The sequence below is a fragment of the Cucurbita pepo genome, chromosome 11, assembly GCF_057944985.1.
Source record: "Cucurbita pepo subsp. pepo isolate OVF chromosome 11, ASM5794498v1, whole genome shotgun sequence".
Lineage (NCBI taxonomy): Eukaryota > Viridiplantae > Streptophyta > Magnoliopsida > Cucurbitales > Cucurbitaceae > Cucurbita > Cucurbita pepo.
Genome location: NC_141808.1, coordinates 14,886,922 through 14,904,959, shown reverse-complemented (window position 1 = coordinate 14,904,959; position 18,038 = coordinate 14,886,922). Strand labels below are relative to the sequence as shown.

Below are 18,038 nucleotides of genomic sequence, written 5' to 3'. Positions count from 1 at the left end.
TACATGTCAATCATCGGTCAGATGTTCAAAATTTCACTTAAATTTAATCTTTTTTTATACGATAATTTGAGAAAGAGATTCAAAATCAAGACGTTTGAAATGAAGATACGAAACTATGTAAACTTAAACTCGAACATGAATAAGGTTAAACTATTAGTTTAGTATCGGAGTTTTGAGTATCTAATAGGGTTTTAAACTAAATTTGTGAAATTTAGAAGTATATAATTGATTAATTGATGTATTTGATAAATCGTTTTCGTTTCTTTGTTTGGTAGTATGCTAATCTAAATAATTTAGAAAATGTCACAAAATTGTTCCCCGCACGCATTAAAAAGAAAATGGAAACACAATGATTTAAACAAAATAATTTAAATTTCACTATTCGTTCTATACCTCGTTATAAAGAAGAATTCAGTTAAGAACTATTAAAAAACTCTTAAATGAACAGAAGCTAAATATGAAAATACGAGGACTCTATGTGCTATGTTCGTAGTATGTCGTTGTCTTTACTATTACATGTATTAACGTGACTTGGGATAAGATCATCTAGCTTAACTCTAAATGGGTCATGAAAATCCTGATCAATTAGCGTGTAACTTTGTCATCGGTTTTCAAAAACTATAGACTAGATAATCGTGGCCTAAACCCTAATATAGGTCCACTGACCCTCGTGGTACAATTAACTCTAGGTTGAACCAAACTTCAACGCAAACACAACTACGTACTAGGCAGCAACGCAAATATTGAGCACAAACCACTTGGTAATGATCTCCTAACGAGTGCACGTGCGCAACCTTTTGGGGCCTAATGTCCTTATTAGCACATCGTCTAGTGTCTGGTTCTGATACCAACTGTAACGACCCAGACCCATTGCTAGCAGATATTATCTTCAACGCTTTAAAACGCGTTTGCTAGAAAAAAAGTTTCCACTCTCTTATAAAAGCGTATTTCATTTTCCTACTCAACCAATGTGGGACATCACATTATAATTAAAATATAATTATTTTAATGTGGAGTGGTTGCTTGTGAGCCATCCTATCCAACTCATTCCTTTAAAATTATTTTAGTTCCTTTCAACTTAAATTTTGAAAAATTGTCAAAAATTAATTATTTGGTTCAGTATTTTTAAAATATAGATCGAACAGTTGATATTTTTGAACAATTTTTTAAAGATTTAAGAGTTACTATTGAAACTTTTGAAAGTTTAAAGATATTTTTAAGACAAAGTACAAAATTTATGAGTATTTTTTAAATTAATTTAGCCTCGAAACCAAAATAAACATATCTAAAAGCTAAAACAAGAACAAACGAAGATTAAAACTTCAATTTTTTTTTTTCCTAAAAAATCGAGGCACTAAAATAGAATAGACATGTTGAAAGTTCATACACCACCAAAATAAAATAAGGTTTAAATGAAAAAGAGAGGATGATTTGACCCCAAAATGAGCAGTGATATAATGTGTGTGTGGACCATGAGCATTCTTTTCCCTTAATTTCTTGGCGGCTTGTTTTTTTGATTTGTTGACTGGGGAATATCTCGAGTCTTCGTGGATCCTACACTCCCTGTTTATGGCTGCCACTAATGAAGCATGTCATTGAAAATGATTGAATAAAACCAAAAAATCTGGTGCAATGAATCTATTACCTCAATCCATATTCTCCTCTTCGTATTCTTCATTTACATCACTGGAGCAATGGCAATGATTCTGTATTCAAATGAACAAGCATATATAGAGTGTTACAGTTTCCGTTATAAACTACAACTCTCCCTAATGATATGATATTATCTACTTTGAGCATAAACTCTCGTAGCTTTGCTTTTGGTGCACCATAAAGCCTCTCCTGAAACCCATATAGCCCTTTAACAACCTCTCTTTAATCGAGGCTCGACTCCTTTCTTTAGAGCCCTCGAACAAAATACACTTTGTTTGACACTTGAGTCACTTTTGACTACACCTTCGAGGCTAGCAACTTCTTTGTTCAACACTTGAGGATTCTATTGACATGACTAAGTTAAGGGCATGACTCTGATACCATGTTAGGAACTACAACTCTCCACAATGGTATGATATTGTCCACTCTTGAGGGTTCTATTGACATGACTAAGTTAAGGGCATGACTCTAATATTATGTTAGGAACTACAACTCTCCACAATGGTATGATATTGTCCACTTTCAGTATAAACTCTCATATCTTTACTTTTAGTTTTTCCAAAAGGTCTCGTACTAATGGAGATATATTCTTTACTTATAAACTCATGATTATCCCCTTAATTAGCTAATATGAGACTTTCTCCTAACAATCCTCAACCGTTTCTTCCCTTTCAAAATAACTTGGGTGGAATAACTCTTTCTATATGGTACAATACAATCCTCATATTCTTTCATCACATGTCTTGAACCAATGGCAGATCAATCCTATGCAGCATTACAAGGAACTAAGTTGAGAATCGCAACCAGAAGTTGCATCATCATGTGGTTTTAGTCTACTAGGTTGAAATTTTATGTCCAACTGCTTCAAATAAATGAACTAGATGGATGATGAGTGTAATGATTCAACCATTTGGCAACTCTAGTGTGCCTGTTTCTTAGTGAGAGAGCTTGCCATAGAATAAAATGTCCTTCTGCTTACTCCTCGACCCATCGAACTCCATGTTTGGCCCACAGATAATAAGCTCCGATAGGACCTCTGCCACCGAACTCGTAAAGTTCGGGCTTAATGTTATTCTCCTTGATTTCATTTAGGATCGGAGTTAGGATGTTCCATGCAACTGCGAGTTCATCGCTCCTCATGAACAGATGGCTATCCCCATCAATGACATCAAGGAGAAGATGCTCATATGAATCGGGCACATCCACGTTGTACCTACAGTAAGGGAGAAAAACTAAAATGAACAAGAGAGAATAAAGCAATATCCACGTCAAAACCATGCTGCAACTAACAAAGGACAATATTTCAAATCCATGAAGCACAGACGCACTTGTCTTTGTAAAGAAGATTGAGCTCTGGAGAGTCCAATCGCAATCCCAATCCAGGAACCTTGTTATTAACTCTGACAAGAATGGCCTCTTCAGGTACATCACGCAAAATAATCTCGTTAGTTGTGGATGCACTGTTATACCCAATGTGCTCGCGATATATGTTCCCTGGAACCTGGCGAAATTGTATACGGATCTCTACACTGCATTTGAGAGCAATTCTCCATTAAGGATGCAGGATAAGCAGAGAATATGTAGAGGAATTATCATTATGATCATACCAGAGATTTTAAACTATCATTCTCTGGGTCTAACAACTCAAGCCCATCACTAGCAGATATTGTCTGCTTTAGCCCGTTACGTATGGCCGTCAGGCTCACGGTTTTTAAAACGTGTCTGCTAGGGAAAGGTTTCCACACCCTTATAAAGAGTGTCTCGTTCTCCTCCCCAACCAATGTGGGATCTCACATTGAGATTCTTTCCTCGTGTTCAGAACAGCTCCGGTAAGTATAAGATTTCATATAATGGTTTGCTTTAGCTATAACATTGCTATGCCCTAGGTATTAGAAACTGATGTTGAAATTTTAACTATTCAAGTTCTCCTTCCTTTCAGCATTTTGGTTCTTAACTTCCCTCATCAGTGGTCGTTTTCTCCTATTTTTCATTCCCCTCTTATCAATAAGTTCCATGGTTGTATGTGTACTAACACAAAAAATCATCCATTACATTGTCATTCATATAATCTTGGGATGAGAACTAATGCCCTCCAGCAACTTTAGGATAATTTTTAGTCTCAGTGTAAGTAGTTGCTAACTTGTAGGGAAAGTTTAGGAAATTTGTTAATGTTTTCTCCACTCTAAATACTGATCATATGTATGCTCTATTCACAACAACAAAGAGAATTGAAAAGCATAACTGCTTAAGGTTCTTCTATTCAAAGGATCTCTCCCCTCAACTTGTTCTTTCTGCTTAATCTATTTGTTTCGATATATTTCGTTCGTGGGCCATATCCAACAACTAATTCTGTTGAAGTCCTACATCTTTCTGACATGCAATAGCCTAACTAAAGAAGAATTTACCAGTGTTTGATTAGTCCCAAGCCTGATTTGATCAAGAAAGGAACACCGTCCCAGCGTGCATTGTCAATGTACAAAGCACCAGCAAAATATGTCGGGGTCAGATCGTTGAGGAAAAGGTCAACTTTGTCCTTAGCACTAGATTTGTACTGTCCGAGAACAACATCACTAGGTTCCAATGGGCGAATGGATCTCAGAAGCTTAACCTGGAAAGAATCTACTCATTTACATTACAATGATTACACCATGCAATAGTACTTTTTCGAGGAAGTCGATATTTTACCTTCTCATTTCGAATGGCTTCACCATCAAGACTAATGGGTGGTTCCATGGCAAGTAATGCGATTGTTTGTAGTATATGGCTGTGCACTATGTCCCCAATGATTCCACCACCGTCCAAAAATCTGCATGGAAGGAACTGCATACATGTTGATGATCTTGTAACATTAATTCAAGACAAAGGTAAAAGTAAAACCAGTGAACTTCCAAGTAACCTTTTTGTTTGAACTCCAAGTTCTTCCGATAAAATGACCTGTAATAATTTTTAATTTGTTTAGTGAGTATACAGAGTGAAAGGACTAGAAATTTCTTTATAGAAATGTGTACCTGTACACTGCTTATGAATGTGCGACTCCATAGTGGCTGAAAAACTAAATTAGCAAACCTTAAAACTGTAAGGTTTTCAATAAGGTTCTTCCCAAGAAGATGATCGATCCTGAAATATGACGGTTTAAAATCAATTTATTAGCTGAAATCTAAAATAACATAAGAACTATGAACAAAAAAGGGTTAGCTTTGCACTTAGGTTGTGCAAGTTCTGGGTATTAAAGTGCAGTGTTAGTGATATCGAAGAACGAATGATGAGAAGACACACCTGTAAATTTGGTTTTCCTCAAATTGGGAAAGAAGAGATTTTGTCAAAAAATGAGAAGACTTCATGTCAAAGCCAAAAGGTTTCTCGATAATAACACGATTCCAACCTTTTTTTGTTTGAGCTTTACTGGAAAGAGAGAGTGCAACATCTAGAAGGGCATCTTGTGGCACGGAGAGGTAAAATATCCTGTTCGCTTCGGAATACCTCTGCAGTATGTCACATATTTTATAACCATTAATCGACAATCATATCGAAAAATTGGACATAAGGAAATGCAAGAAAAAAGAACTTCTCAATCAATCAATGGCCCGATGCAACCACCTCAATCTGTTCCATCAGGAAATTGAGCTTTGACATGCCCTTATTGTTGTCATAACCTCCATTTACATGGAATGTTCTACTCAGAAAAGCATCCATTTTATCACTGCAATTTTGTCTACAAAGAAACAAAATACATTTCACCAAAATTTTGTTACTAATTGCCAAACACAATGCATTCGTTTTACATTCACAACGTTGCCAAAATATCGATGAAATTCATTACAATTGACATCAGTAATTGTCAAACTCCAAAAAATTTCAAGTTTATGCAGTTGACAATCACATTTTGAAGTTCACAAGTCTGTTTTATCATAGAAATCAAGCCTTAACAAGTCTCCACTGCATGCTTGAACTTCAATGTTTTTTCCCCTTACAGTACATGGTATAACTTTAAGTTGAACATGCACTTAGTCAGCACAGAGAAAACTCGAAACATTTACAACGTACCACTCAGTGTATGTTTTACATCATTAATCAAACATGCAGATTAGAATGAGTTTTGAATTCCAATTTTCTGAACATATTGAATACTTGACAATAAAAGTATAAAGAGATTATCCAGGAAATAAATTCAGAAACATACTGATGGTCGATGCGGCAGGTTAAAGTAGCAGATATAATCGACCGCAGTTCTTCATCTGTTATATTCTTTCTTGAATAACCAAAAATGCCAACATTCTGCAACCATGGAATATCAGAACAGCTGTAAATCAACTTTGTGTTCACATAGATATCAAACTAGTAGATGTAATCTCCATTCATTTATATTTTGCATAAGAATCTCCATTCAATTTCTTGAGGTAGATCTCTTCAATAACCTGGAATAATTTAATGTCCAGTAAAAATAATCAATACGCATACCATTCTCAACAGTTTTAAAATGTGACTATAAGCGATGAACGGAACTGAAGTCCCTTTGGGACAAGAAACTAGCCCAGTAGATAAAAATGATTGTGGAGCGAAATTTTGTTGTTTTTTTTACGGAATGTGCGTGTGGAACACATTTTAAACTGAACGTGTTGAAATCAATTAAATATATGCAAGGATACGACATAGAATACTCCCACGAGATATAAGAAACTAGGATATTTGTGTTTATGTCATAAATCTGAATATCACCATACCTCAGGGAGAAAGCCACTATAATACAGCGCAAACAGTGCTGGAAAAATCTTTCTTGTTGCGAGCTCACCAGTAGCTCCAATGACAGCAATACAGAGGGATGGTACTTCTTCGTCCCCGACGATGCGGTTTGACATAAGTGACTGTGGCAAGGATCCAGAAGACGCAGAGGAATCTGGAGCATCAGATTGCAGATTCTCAGATGCTGCAGCATGTGTACTTGTTTTAGTTGTTTCAGAATTGGAATCTGATGAACAAAAATGCTTAGTTCACCAAAAAACATAACAAATATTAGATCAAAACTATAGTAAATGAGAGAATGGAAGGCAACTACGTTTACTAACCACTGGAAAGGTTGGATTTCAAGACTTCTTCAGGAACTAGCTGAGCCTGTGACGAAGTTTCCTCAAAAGGCTTATCAAACTCATCTCCTTTATGATTTTTTATAGTCTTAAACTTCTGTGTTTGTCCAGATTTCCCATTATGTTGCAGAAGGCTTAGGCTCTCACTTATCCAGAGCCTTAAGCCATGAAATATTTGGCAGAAATTGGAAGCTCTTCGCGATCGTAATCTATTCGGCGCAATCTAAAGCGACTCATGAATATAAGAACACCATTACTAAGCTTAGAAACAAGAAGTTTGTTTAAAATATTAGAGAATTCCATCATAAAGGGTAAGGAAATTGATAGAGAAAGAAAGAAACCCCCAAATTTTGAATGATCTCTCACAAACTCAGCATAAAATCTCACCATATGATCAAAAATCTGATAGATACTTGCATTACATCTTGTTACAGCAAATAAACCTATCTTCTTACTACGATCACTTATTTCGCTATGAATTAACAACTAATTTCATCAAGATCAAACAACTAGGAAGCAAAATTAGAAGTGAGAAACTGAAAATGAATTGAAGAAGTAGCGGAGAGAGTGAAGGATCAAGAACACTCACATGGTAGCTGCAGTGGGGGATTCTGCGGACATTGGAGCACAGGGGAATAGCACCGGGAGGAGCCGAGAAAATTGAAATTGAAAATGGCATCGAAGCTTTTGTTGTTCAGTGAAGATGGTTTGATATCGGAACTCTCTCTCCTCATCCTCCTGCGTTTAGCCAGCCATGGTAGGGAACTCGAAGACGATTGCATCTGTGGAGCCGAGGTTCCGGGTGCAGGAGATTGTGGCCCATTTGTCGGCCGTTAAGCCCGCCCGGCCCATAAAGACGGTCCAGGCCCAACATACTATTTTGGTTTTAAAGTAAAATTTAAAGTAAATGATTGTATTATTAATTACATGTCTAACACTATTTTAATTAATATTAATATTTAATAAATAGAATTAAAATTAATATGTTCGAAACTTTTAATTTTTTGGTCGATATATATATATATAAATATAAAAAGTCAACTAATAGGTCAATGTTTGAATCTTCTACCTCAGATGTTGTACTAAAAAGAATGCTAACATCGTACAATGCTAACATTATCGTCGAGTTTAGAACTCTGGTCGATTGGTTTCACAAACATTAAACTCGAACATAATTTTGCAGCTACAGTGCTCCATTCTTGTTACGTATAGCTCTTTCATTGTTATTATTAGTGACGACCCACGTCCTCGATTGAAATCTTTCCTCAAAGTGAATTGAATTAAAATAGTTACAGGGAAAAAAAAACATGCTTACGTACATATTATATATACCAATAATGTGAATGTGACTATTGTTTTGAACGTGTATGAGAAGAACTATCTTGAGATTCGAGCATCCGAACAACTTGGCTCATCTTTGGTCTCTTCTCGTAATCTGGATCCACACACCTCAAAGCAACTAACAGAACTCTTTTCAACCCTCTTGTGGATGGCCTTCCTCCGATCCCTATTTTTGGATCTACCACTTCTTCGCATCGTCTACTTCCGATCATCATTTTCAGCCAATCCACCACGTTTACCTTAATCGAGCCAGCATTTCGAGAAATTGAATTACGGTCAATATTTTTCAACATATTATAAAGACAGTTAAAATTGATGAATTTGATATATTGTTAAACTAAAAAAATGTACCTGTTTGGGTGGACGTCCATAGTCGACAGGATCTCTTCCCGTGATTGTTTCCACCAATACAACTCCAAAGCTATACACATCGCTCTTCTCATTCAAAAGTCCAGTATTCGCGTACTCGGGAGCCACATACCTGGAAAAAAAAATACTCAGAACAACACCAAAACTAAAAGCTCGTACAAGAATATTGAATAGAGAATACCCAAATGTCCCCATAACTCGAGTCGTAACATGAGTCTTTCCGACCTCCATCAACTTTGCCAACCCGAAGTCGGATACTTTGGCGTTGAAATTTTCGTCTATAAGTATGTTGCTGGCCTTGATGTCTCGATGCACCACCTTTGGCTCAATGGCTTCGTGTAAGTATGCAATCCTTTGTGACATGACAAGAAAAAACATCATAGGTTGTTCTAAAAAACCAGACAAAACATATGACAAGACATAGGTTGATCATTTTACTGACCCTTTGGCTGTCCCCAACATGATCTTCATTCGAGCCTCCCATGTAAGGTATCTATTCTCTCCCATTCCTTCATGAAGCCATAGCTCTAAGCTTCCATTGTTTATGTACTCATACACCAGCATCCTGAAAGTAGACCAAAGCTAAGAATAGTACTTTCTCGTGAACATGGATTAGGACCGATTAGTAAGATCTGTTGAGAATTGTGAGATCCAACAATCCCACGTTGGTTGGGGAAAAGAACGAAACACCCTTTATAAGGGTATGAAGACCTTTCCCTAGCAGACGCGTTTTTAAGCCTTGAGGGGAAGCCCGAAAGGAAAAGTCCAAAGAGACAATATCTGCTAGCGGTGGACTTGGCTGTTACAAATGGTATCAGAGCCCGACACCAGGCGATATGCCAGCGAGGAGACTGTTCCTCGAAGGGGTGTAAACACGAGGCAGTGTGCCAGTAAGGACGCTGGGCCCCAAAGGGAGGTGGATTTGGCGAGGATCCCACATCGATTGGAGAAAGGAACGAGTGTCAGCGAGGATGCTGGGCCTTGAAGAAGGGTGGATTGTGAGATCCAACAATCTCACATTAGTTGGGGAGGAGAACGAAATACCCTTTATAAGGGTGTGGAAACCTTTCCGTAGCAAACACGTTTTAAAGCCTTGGGGGAAAGCCCGAAAGGGAAAGCCCAAAAAGAATAATATCTGTTAACGGTAGACTAGGGCCGTTACAAGAATTTTCATGAAAATTTGGTTCATGAATACTTTTGGTATATTCTCCACTCCGATTAGTATGAGAGATACGCTTATAAACATTTTAGTTATAATGATTGGCTACCACCCGTGGATGTAGGAAAATTTCTTCTCTCCGAACCACGTAAGTCTTTGTGTCTCTTTGTTTAATTTATATTTGTGAGCATGTGAGTACGATCGATCTTGCTTCTACTTTCGCTACAACAATCAGTATTAGAGCATTTTTCTTAGAGAGAGAGAGAGAGTTATCACAATAGCACTTTTCTTGACAGCGGACTTTGCGATTATGTGGCACTCACTCCCAACACCAAGTGAGTCAAACCAATTTGTATTCGCATTGCCTACAGCCGGGCAACGTATGTTCAACTGTAACAGCTCAAAGCCTACCGCTACTAAATATTGTCCTTTTTGGGCTTTTTTGTATTTGCATTGCCTATGACCGGGCAAGTATGTTCAACTGTAACAGTCCAAACCCACCGCTAGCAGATACTGTCCTCTTTAGGCTTTCCCTTTCGGGCTTCCCCTCAAGGTTTCTAAAACGCGTCTACTAGAGAGAGGCTTCCATGCCCTTATAGAGAAGATTTCGTTCTCCTCTCCAACCGATGTGAGAACTCACATCAAGCCTCAAACCCCGTTTGAGAAGAAGGTTTTAGAAAACAGTGGCAGAGAGATTCTCAAAAGCGAGTTCAAAAGTAAGAATAAGAGAAGATTTAAAAGCAAGTAAAAGTCAACACAACAACTTAAATAGCATATAACTTTTCGAGTAGCGAGAATTCAAGAGAGAGAGAGAGGCGTCGAGTACCTATGAGTCCCTTCGACGCAGTACCCCAAAAGACGAACAAGATTCTTATGCCTAACATGCCCAATTGCCTCAACTTCCACTCTAAATTCCATCTCAGCTTGGCCTCTAAAACACACAAAAACAAAAAAAAGTATCAATTTTACACTTCAAAATCAATCAAATCACTAATTTTACACCCAAAACTTACTGTCCATTAAAAATCTTCTTAACAGCCACTGATATCCCATTCAACAACCTCCCTTTATACACAACTCCATACCCTCCTTCCCCAATCAAATTCTCTTCTGAGAACAAATTAGTAGCCAAATCCAGCTCCCTCAATGTAAACCAATACCCCCATCCCAATCGCGACATCTCTAGCAGACCCGACAGTGGCGACGTCGAACGTCGGTTCATTGTCGTCGTCGTGACGGTGCCAGAGCTGCCTTCATCCCCTGATTGTGATCCATAGCCATAGCTCAATGGATGAAATGATGATCCTGATTCAGTGCTGTAAGTGGTGATATGAACTGCCTTTATGTCCTTTGAATGTGATGGGATGTGTGTTAGAGGACATAAGGTGTTGGTGTTGGTGTTGGTGTTGGTGTTGGCTGCTGATGATGATGTTCTTGAGTTCTTGTTGCGTGAGGTTAAAAAGAATGAGAGTATGCAAAGGATTGAGATTATGAATAGGCCTACTCCAATTCCAATGACTTCCCATACCTTTAGACCAAGTATGCTTGTTTTCTTTGATAGCTCTTGGTTTAGATCATTCTCCATCTCGTACATCCAAAAGTGTAAAATCACCGAGATCACTTTATTCTAGTCTCGTTCGATAAGTTCTCCTGGTACCTGCCCTGAATTACAGGAGCGGTCTTGCTTACACACATATGTAAGTCATTATTACTTGCAGGATTAGAGCGTATATGAGCGAGTAGAGCCAAGGGAACAGGGAGGCCGGTTTTAAAGTAGTTTACTAGAAGTATCAGACTGTTGGCCGGAGAGAAGACGGACTCTCTCGAGAAAGATGGCCTAATTTCTTTTCTTTGTTTTTTCGGGAGCTCATAATGCTAAAAGGTGGGGAGAAGGAAGCCGGACCTCTGATCGACCTGAAAACATAACAAAATCTTGGTGTTGAGAGAGATTTGAGTGGCTCAGTGAGTGTTTTCTAAGAAGGGATTGACTTGGAAGAAGAAAATGAAATACGAACAACTGCACGGGTGAGAACCGGGCTCGTTCGTTACCTGCAGAGGCTGTTGTAGTTGATTACAGGGCCAATTTCTGAAGTCCCTTTGGCACAGCCAAGCATGCTCTAAAGGCATAGAAGCAGCCATGGTTTGAATGAACAGAAGACATCACTGAATTGCAGCAGAGAAAGAACACTTAGAGAGCTCTGATATAAAATAAAGAATAAGGTATGAAGAAATTGGCATCATAATCAAGTTTCTTGTGGCATTTGAAAGAGAGAAGGTGTGAGATCCCACGTCGTTTAGGAAGAAGAACGAAACATTCTTTATAAGGGTGTGGAAACCTCTCTTTAACAGACGCGTTTTAAGAACCCTGAGGGAAAACCCGAAAAGGAAAGCTCAAAGAGAACAATATCTGTTAGCGGTGGGCTTAAGCCGTTACAAATGGTATTAGAGCCAGACACCAAGCGATGTGCTAGCAAGGAGGCTGAGCTTCGAAGGAGGCTGGACACGAAGCAGTGTTCTAATAAAGACGCTGGCCCCAAAGGGAGTGGATTGTGAGATCTCATATCGATTGGGGAGGAGAACGAAACATTATTTATAAGGGTGTGGAAACCTCTACCTAGCAGACACGTTTTAAAATCCTTGAGGGAATGCCTAAAAAAGACAATATCTGCTAACAGTGGGCTTGAGTTGTTACCGTGAGTCGTTACTATGACTTCTAAAATTCCATATGTTACTTGTATGCTACTTAATTTGCTCATTATTGTACATACTTTAGGTGGCAACTGCCTCACTTTTGATTGTTTCTTTTCTTAATTAAATCATCACTTTGTAAAAGAAGTAATGATTTTATTGACTCAAACTATTAGGACTCGTTCTAACCGATCTAAAAAATGACTTATATTAGCTGTGAGACCCCGCATTGATTAAAGAGGAAAATGGAGTATTCCTTATTGGGGTGTGGAAACTTCTCCCTAATAGACGCAAATCGTGAGGCTGATGGCGATACGTAACGGGCCAAAGCGAACAATATTCGCTAGCAGTGGGCTTGGGCTGTTACAAATGGTATCAGAGCCAGACCCCATACGATGTGTCATCAAGGAGGTTGTGTGCCAGCAAGGACACTAGTGACCGAAGAGGGGTAGATTAGGGGATCCCACATCAATCGGAGAAGGGAATGAGTGCCAGCGAGGACACTAGACCCTAAAGGAGATGGATTGTGAGATCCCACATCGATTGGGGAGGAGAACAAAACATTCTTTATAAGGGTGTGGCAACCTCTCTTAGTATACACGTTTTAAAACAGTGAGTCTGACGGCGATATGTAACAGGACAAAGCATCAACAGCGTCGTTGTGAGATCCCACATCGGTTGGAGAGAGAAACAAAACATTCTTTATAAGGGTGTGGAAACCTCTTCTTAGAAGAGGTATCTTAAAAATCTTAAGGGAAAGCCCGAAAGGAAAACCTTGAGATGACAGTATCTACTAGTGGTAAGCCTGAGCGGTTATAGTCGTCGTGGAGGATCTAGAAGTGTTCGAATTAAGCGGGTAGTCTTCAAGTGCATAGCAAAGGTTTAGGTGGTGGTATTGGTAATCCATAAGGGTTAGTAGTTAATACTTAAAATCAGGGAAGGGATATGGTTGGTGGATGTCTAATTGTGTCCCATTTTGCACAATGAAATGCCTTGTTCTTCAATTTAAATCATTCATTCATGCAACTATTTGAAAGGGACATTGAATTTGGTGATGCCTTACACCAAAGATTATTAATGTAGAGTGATTTGATATCACAATAGTCTTTTGTACTCTCTCTTTCCTAATGTCTCCATCACCACCACCACTAACCCATACCTTCTATATATCATTTTTCTAAGCCCCTAATTTAGTTGTTCGAGTCGAGGATTTCTATGGTTATGATTATCTTATTGATCAGATATATCAAGGCAAGAACACTTGTTTGAGATTTGAATCACTCCACAAGTAAGATCGTTCATGTCAAGCTTAAATGATTCTAAACACGCAACATAAACTATATAGAATTGCAAAGAAACTTAGTCATTGACGAAAGAAAAGGTAAGAACACTTAACCCTGATGATAAGGAATCATTCCAAGGAAAAGTAAAATTCAGATTACCTTATTGATCAAATATTTAAAGGCAACAACACTTGATTGAGATTCAAATCACTTTACAATAAAGATTGATTATGTCAAGCTTAAATGATTCTAAACATGCAATCTAAACTATATAGAATTGCGAAGAAATTTAGACATTTGCTAAAGAAAGCACAGATGCTCTTTTCGACCGATGTCTTGGTTAACATCTATTGTGGTTATAAAGTTCTATAATTCACGTTCAAAAGGCTACAACAAAATAAAGGTGTGTACTACTACGTTCAAATAGATGTAATGTTGACTAGACTTGATGTAACCATCTCGACTATGAAATCCTATCCTTATCAGTGTTATAACATTAATCATGTATGCTTGAAAGAGTAATGGCTCGGAGTGATATTTCAAATAATGCAATTATAACAACTCGTATAATCATCGAGCTCGGTGATTTGGTAGGAAAGAAAGGGGTGGTTTCAAGCTAATCATGATGTTGTAGGAGGAATTTGTGAACAACTAGCTATGAGTGGTCACAATGAGTTGGTAGCCTATTGGAGAGGTAAGTGTTATAGACATAAAGCATGGAACATCACACCTAATGTGGCCTCACTAAGCCTACAAGCCACCTAATTTGATTGAGCTACATGCTTGGTGGCCTCATTTAGTTTAGTGGTCATTCCTCTACCTTTTCCTAGAGCTAAGACTATACATTCTAACGACTTACTTCATCGCTTCGAAAATACTACCAATATCAACATCGACATCGAAACCACGACCTTGAACCCTGAGGATTCCCAGAAGTTTTGTTTTTCACCATCCGTTGCAGGACCGGCTCCTCCTTGTTTTGCTGCCAACTGATCCCTCAGTTCCTTAATGGCTTTCTCCCGTCGATCCCCGATCTGTTACGAACCAAATGTAGTTTAGTTTCATCTATAACACGTGGGTCCAAAAAGGCAGGTGGGTCGAAAAAGAACGTTTTATCGACTATGAGTCTTGTCTACACTAAAGCTAATAAACCATCAAATTCTAAGCAAGTTTAGTGTTTACTCTTTGAAGTTTCCGTGTTTGAGTGCGAGCTTCTTGTAGACAGAACTCTAGCTTTAACACCCTCTTTTTCAGCTCGTGGTCAGCTCGTCGTTGTTTCTCTAACTGTTGATAAGAAAATCAAAATATATAAACGAATACGAAAGCGGTATGGTACGAGGAAGTATACCGTACACGGTATAGCCAAAGAAGTATGCATACTTGTGACTCCAACTCCTTGGTTTTAAGCTTCCAATGAGAAGACATCATTTTGATTTCATTTTTGAGTTTTGTTATCTCTTCATCTTTTGCAATCAACAGCTTGTTGATCTTCTCCACATTTCTGGGGGAAACTTCATCTAATATCTTCCTCAATTCACAATCCTTGCTCACACCGGATTTGGCGAGAGCTTCGGTAATATCGTGCTCGACTCTCGTCACTTCATCTTTCAGCTGCTTCTGAGAAGATTCCCTTGCTTGGAGATCTTTCTGTAGGTTGTCGAGTTGTTCTTCTAACCTTTTCACACGATCTTCGTGTTCTTTTATAGACGTGTTCTTTTCGTCCAATTCCTTCAAAAGCGCTACACATTGGTTCTGTGCAGATCGAGCTGATGCTGCACTTGCATCGGCAGTTGCTTGAGCGGCGGCGAGCCGTAGTCTTAGTCCATCCAACTCATGGAGATACTGTATTCGACAAAGAATTGGTTACATACATCATTCTAAAGAACATAATGATGGATTTCATCAGACCCCTTTTCTATAAATCCTTAAAAGCAAAGGAATTGGATTTACTATGAAACCATCATGAAAAATGAAAAAACGAACAAAACGGTTCTGCAGCTATCAGATGGGGAAAGAAACTGTAACAGCCCAAGCCCACCACTAGCAGATATTGTCTTCTTTCGGCTTTCCCTTTTGGGTTGACCATCAAGGTTTTAAAACGCGTCTGTTAAGGAGAGGTTTTCACACCCTTATAAGGAATGTTTTGTTTCCCTCTCCAACCGAGGTGAGATCTCACAAAACCACCCCCCTTGGGGACTAGCGTCCTCGCTGGCACACCACCCGATGTCTGGCTCTAATACCATTTGTAACACAACCCAGACCCACCACTAGCATATATTGTCATCTTTGGGCTTTCTCTTTCGGGCTTCCTCTTAAGGTTTTAAAACGGGTTTGTTAGGGAGAAGTTCCACACCCTTATAAGAAATGTTTTGTTCCCCCTCCAACCGATGTGAGATCTTGCAATCCACCTCCCTTGGGAGCCCAGCGTCTTCACTGGAACACCGCTCAGTGCTTGGCTCTAATACCATTTGTAACAACCCAGGCCCACCACTAGCATATATTGTCCTCTTTTGGGCTTTCTCTTTCGAGCTTCCCCTCAAGGTTTTAAAACGCGTCTGTTAGGGAGAGGTTTCCACACCCTTATAAGAAATGTTTTGTTCCCCCTCCAACCGATGTGAGATCTCGCAATCCACCCCCATTGGGAGCCCAGCGTCCTCACTGGAACCCCGCCCAGTGCCTAGCACTAATACCATATGTAACAACTTAAGCCCACCGCTAGCAAATATTGTCCTCTTTGGGCTTTCCCTTTCGGACTTTCCCTCAAGGTTTTAAAACGTGTCTATTAGGGAGAGGTTTCCACACCCTTATAAGGAATGTTTCATTCCCCTCTCCAACCAATGTGCGTTCTCACAATCCATCCCCTTAAAAACCCAACGTCCTCGCTAGCATACCGCCCGGTGTCTGACTCTAATTCCATCGCTTTTCTTAAGTATTAACAAATAGTAATTTATAGATTCATTTAAACTTTGCCTTCATTTTCCCTCCTACCAACCAACAGCATATTCAAATCAAACAATTATTTGAATTCAAGTAATGGGAGGGAAATAACAATTAAAGTAACAACACAGTACTTTTTCCAGCTTTCCTCACATTGAAAAAGAAAGGAGCAAAACAGAGAAGGCATTCACGAAGAGGAGACTAAGATGTGTAGCTTTTTGGGAACTTTATAGCCAGATAGAGAAAAGTAAAGCAATCACAAGCAGAGTATGATAACCTAAACCAATAATTAATCATGAAAATTCCAGTAAGAAACAGAGTTGGGAATGGAACCTTGGTGGCAGAATTTGCAGAAGCCTTGAGCTGTTCATCCCTCTCTTCCAATTCAACATGCAATCTCTCAATTGCTTGTTCCATATTCTTAGCCTTAGTCTCTGCTTCCTGCAAAAACAGCTCAAAAAATCACTCAAAAGCTTGAAAGATAAACAATATGATAGAAAAAAAAAGGTGCCCAAGAATCCCAAATCATCCAAAATCACATGCCTGCCTTGTTTGGGCCTCTTTAGCAAACGATTCTTCCTGAGATGAAAGGCGGCTTCGAGCCTCCTTCAACTCCGCCGCCAACGATACCACATTTCGCCTGAAGCTCTGCTTCCTCTCATTCAAATCCTTCAGCAATGGATCAACCTCTTGAACAGACATCGAGAGAACAAGATTCTGTTCCAATGGCGTGAAGAAATTTGGCTTTCAAGATCAGCGGTCTCATGAGGTTGCTTTGTGAAACCTAAAATGAAGCATCTGCATGTGGGAGAAGGCAGTAATTTCAAAACAGAGTAAAGAAATAAATGATTGAAACTCGTGAATTCATTCAAATTATCAACAGAGCTTTGAAACCCATTTTCAACTACATTCTATAACACAAACCCAGAATTTTCTCGGGAAAATTCGGTCCAGAAAATCAGTCAAAGATCAAGAGAATATGAATATCCACAACCCCACAACGATTTTTCTCCTTAAAAATCTAACCCATAATCAGAAATCGAGAGATGAATCGAGATTACAGAGAAAAGAGATAGTTAGATCACCATTTTTGAAGTGGAAATGAGAGATCGCAAGAGTTGTAATCGAAAGACAAAACGATCCAGTGGCTCTTTTGACGTCTAGTTGAAGAAGAAGAAGCAGCAGTAGCCAAGTGGTGGATTGTTCTTGTTGTTGTTGACACTTGTGGAGTAGGATTAAGGATTAAGATATTACTGATTCAATGGCCCTTTTGACGATCTTAGGCTTTGCGGACGGAGGGGATGTGGACTTCCGGTGGCGATTTGAATTCATTAATTGGGTTACTCGAATTGGAAGGATTTGAAATAACTTTTTGTCAATATTGGGGCTGGAATTGAACGGCGGACAGAAGAGGCCGACAGCTGAGCAAATGGGTGGATTGAGGTTCGGGGTTTGAAAACTCTCGAGCCTCGGGTTCGGGTAAATTGACGAATCCAAAGCTGAGATTTGTGTGGTTCGTGAGTTTGA

General features: G+C 38.9%; 3 protein-coding genes across 7 annotated transcripts; all 3 read right to left on the bottom strand.

Annotated features, from left to right (window-relative positions):
- Positions 1-2,358: 2,358 nt before the first annotated feature.
- Positions 2,359-7,504, bottom strand: G6PD4 (glucose-6-phosphate dehydrogenase 4). 2 transcript variants are annotated; one of them, XM_023689490.2, is made up of 12 exons: positions 7,324-7,504; positions 6,717-6,957; positions 6,375-6,577; positions 5,834-5,928; positions 5,251-5,365; positions 4,930-5,135; positions 4,662-4,770; positions 4,550-4,587; positions 4,339-4,459; positions 4,059-4,261; positions 2,982-3,182; positions 2,359-2,866 (listed from the first exon to the last, which is right to left on the bottom strand). In XM_023689490.2, the coding sequence occupies exons 1-12, from the start codon at positions 7,411-7,413 to the stop codon at positions 2,629-2,631; spliced, it is 1,860 nt and encodes a 619-aa protein (XP_023545258.2). In that variant the 5' UTR covers positions 7,414-7,504; the 3' UTR covers positions 2,359-2,628. The 2 variants fall into 2 exon arrangements, with proteins under 2 accessions (XP_023545258.2, XP_023545257.2); XM_023689489.2 differs by having other exon boundaries at positions 6,375-6,619; positions 7,324-7,503.
- A 528-nt stretch (positions 7,505-8,032) lies between these two features.
- On the bottom strand, positions 8,033-12,496 carry LOC111804735 (putative receptor-like protein kinase At2g42960). 3 transcript variants are annotated; one of them, XM_087128728.1, is made up of 6 exons: positions 11,653-12,496; positions 10,617-11,517; positions 10,430-10,534; positions 8,887-9,009; positions 8,427-8,796; positions 8,033-8,314 (listed from the first exon to the last, which is right to left on the bottom strand). In XM_087128728.1, the coding sequence occupies exons 2-6, from the start codon at positions 11,195-11,197 to the stop codon at positions 8,084-8,086; spliced, it is 1,410 nt and encodes a 469-aa protein (XP_086984854.1). In that variant the 5' UTR covers positions 11,198-11,517; positions 11,653-12,496; the 3' UTR covers positions 8,033-8,083. The 3 variants fall into 3 exon arrangements, with proteins under 3 accessions (XP_086984854.1, XP_023545275.2, XP_086984853.1); XM_023689507.2 differs by having other exon boundaries at positions 8,427-8,556; positions 8,626-8,796; positions 10,617-12,493; XM_087128727.1 differs by having other exon boundaries at positions 10,617-12,496.
- Positions 12,497-14,081: 1,585 nt separating this feature from the next.
- LOC111804746 (nuclear envelope-associated protein 2) lies at positions 14,082-17,975 on the bottom strand. Of its 2 annotated transcripts, none has more exons than XM_087128096.1 (6): positions 17,597-17,975; positions 17,051-17,309; positions 16,845-16,948; positions 14,928-15,416; positions 14,757-14,858; positions 14,082-14,608 (listed from the first exon to the last, which is right to left on the bottom strand). In XM_087128096.1, exons 2-6 carry the CDS (start codon positions 17,211-17,213, stop codon positions 14,435-14,437), a joined length of 1,032 nt encoding a protein of 343 aa, XP_086984222.1. In that variant the 5' UTR covers positions 17,214-17,309; positions 17,597-17,975; the 3' UTR covers positions 14,082-14,434. The 2 variants fall into 2 exon arrangements, with proteins under 2 accessions (XP_086984222.1, XP_086984223.1); XM_087128097.1 differs by having other exon boundaries at positions 14,955-15,416; positions 17,597-17,968.
- Positions 17,976-18,038: the final 63 nt, after the last annotated feature.

What these genes read in the sequence shown, in the direction of transcription:
- LOC111804746 (XM_087128096.1), bottom strand. Translation starts at nt 17,213, where the DNA reads ATGTCTGTTCAAGAGGTTGATCCATTGCTGAAGGATTTGAATGAGAGG. An exon ending in CTGCAAATTCTGCCACCAAG is followed by an intron (nt 15,417 to 16,844) that starts GTTCCATTCCCA and finishes TGTCGAATACAG; the next exon opens with TATCTCCATGAGTTGGATGG. An exon ending in AAACACGGAAACTTCAAAGA is followed by an intron (nt 14,609 to 14,756) that starts GTAAACACTAAA and finishes GGTTCGTAACAG; the next exon opens with ATCGGGGATCGACGGGAGAA.
- LOC111804735 (XM_087128727.1), bottom strand. Translation starts at nt 11,197, where the DNA reads ATGTACGAGATGGAGAATGATCTAAACCAAGAGCTATCAAAGAAAACA. An exon ending in AAGAAGATTTTTAATGGACA is followed by an intron (nt 10,535 to 10,616) that starts GTAAGTTTTGGG and finishes TGTGTGTTTTAG; the next exon opens with AGGCCAAGCTGAGATGGAAT. An exon ending in ATGGACGTCCACCCAAACAG is followed by an intron (nt 8,315 to 8,426) that starts GTACATTTTTTT and finishes GGCTCGATTAAG; the next exon opens with GTAAACGTGGTGGATTGGCT.
- G6PD4 (XM_023689489.2), bottom strand. Translation starts at nt 7,413, where the DNA reads ATGCCATTTTCAATTTCAATTTTCTCGGCTCCTCCCGGTGCTATTCCC. An exon ending in TCCCCCACTGCAGCTACCAT is followed by an intron (nt 6,958 to 7,323) that starts GTGAGTGTTCTT and finishes GAGTCGCTTTAG; the next exon opens with ATTGCGCCGAATAGATTACG. An exon ending in ACCTGCCGCATCGACCATCA is followed by an intron (nt 5,366 to 5,833) that starts GTATGTTTCTGA and finishes GTTTCTTTGTAG; the next exon opens with ACAAAATTGCAGTGATAAAA.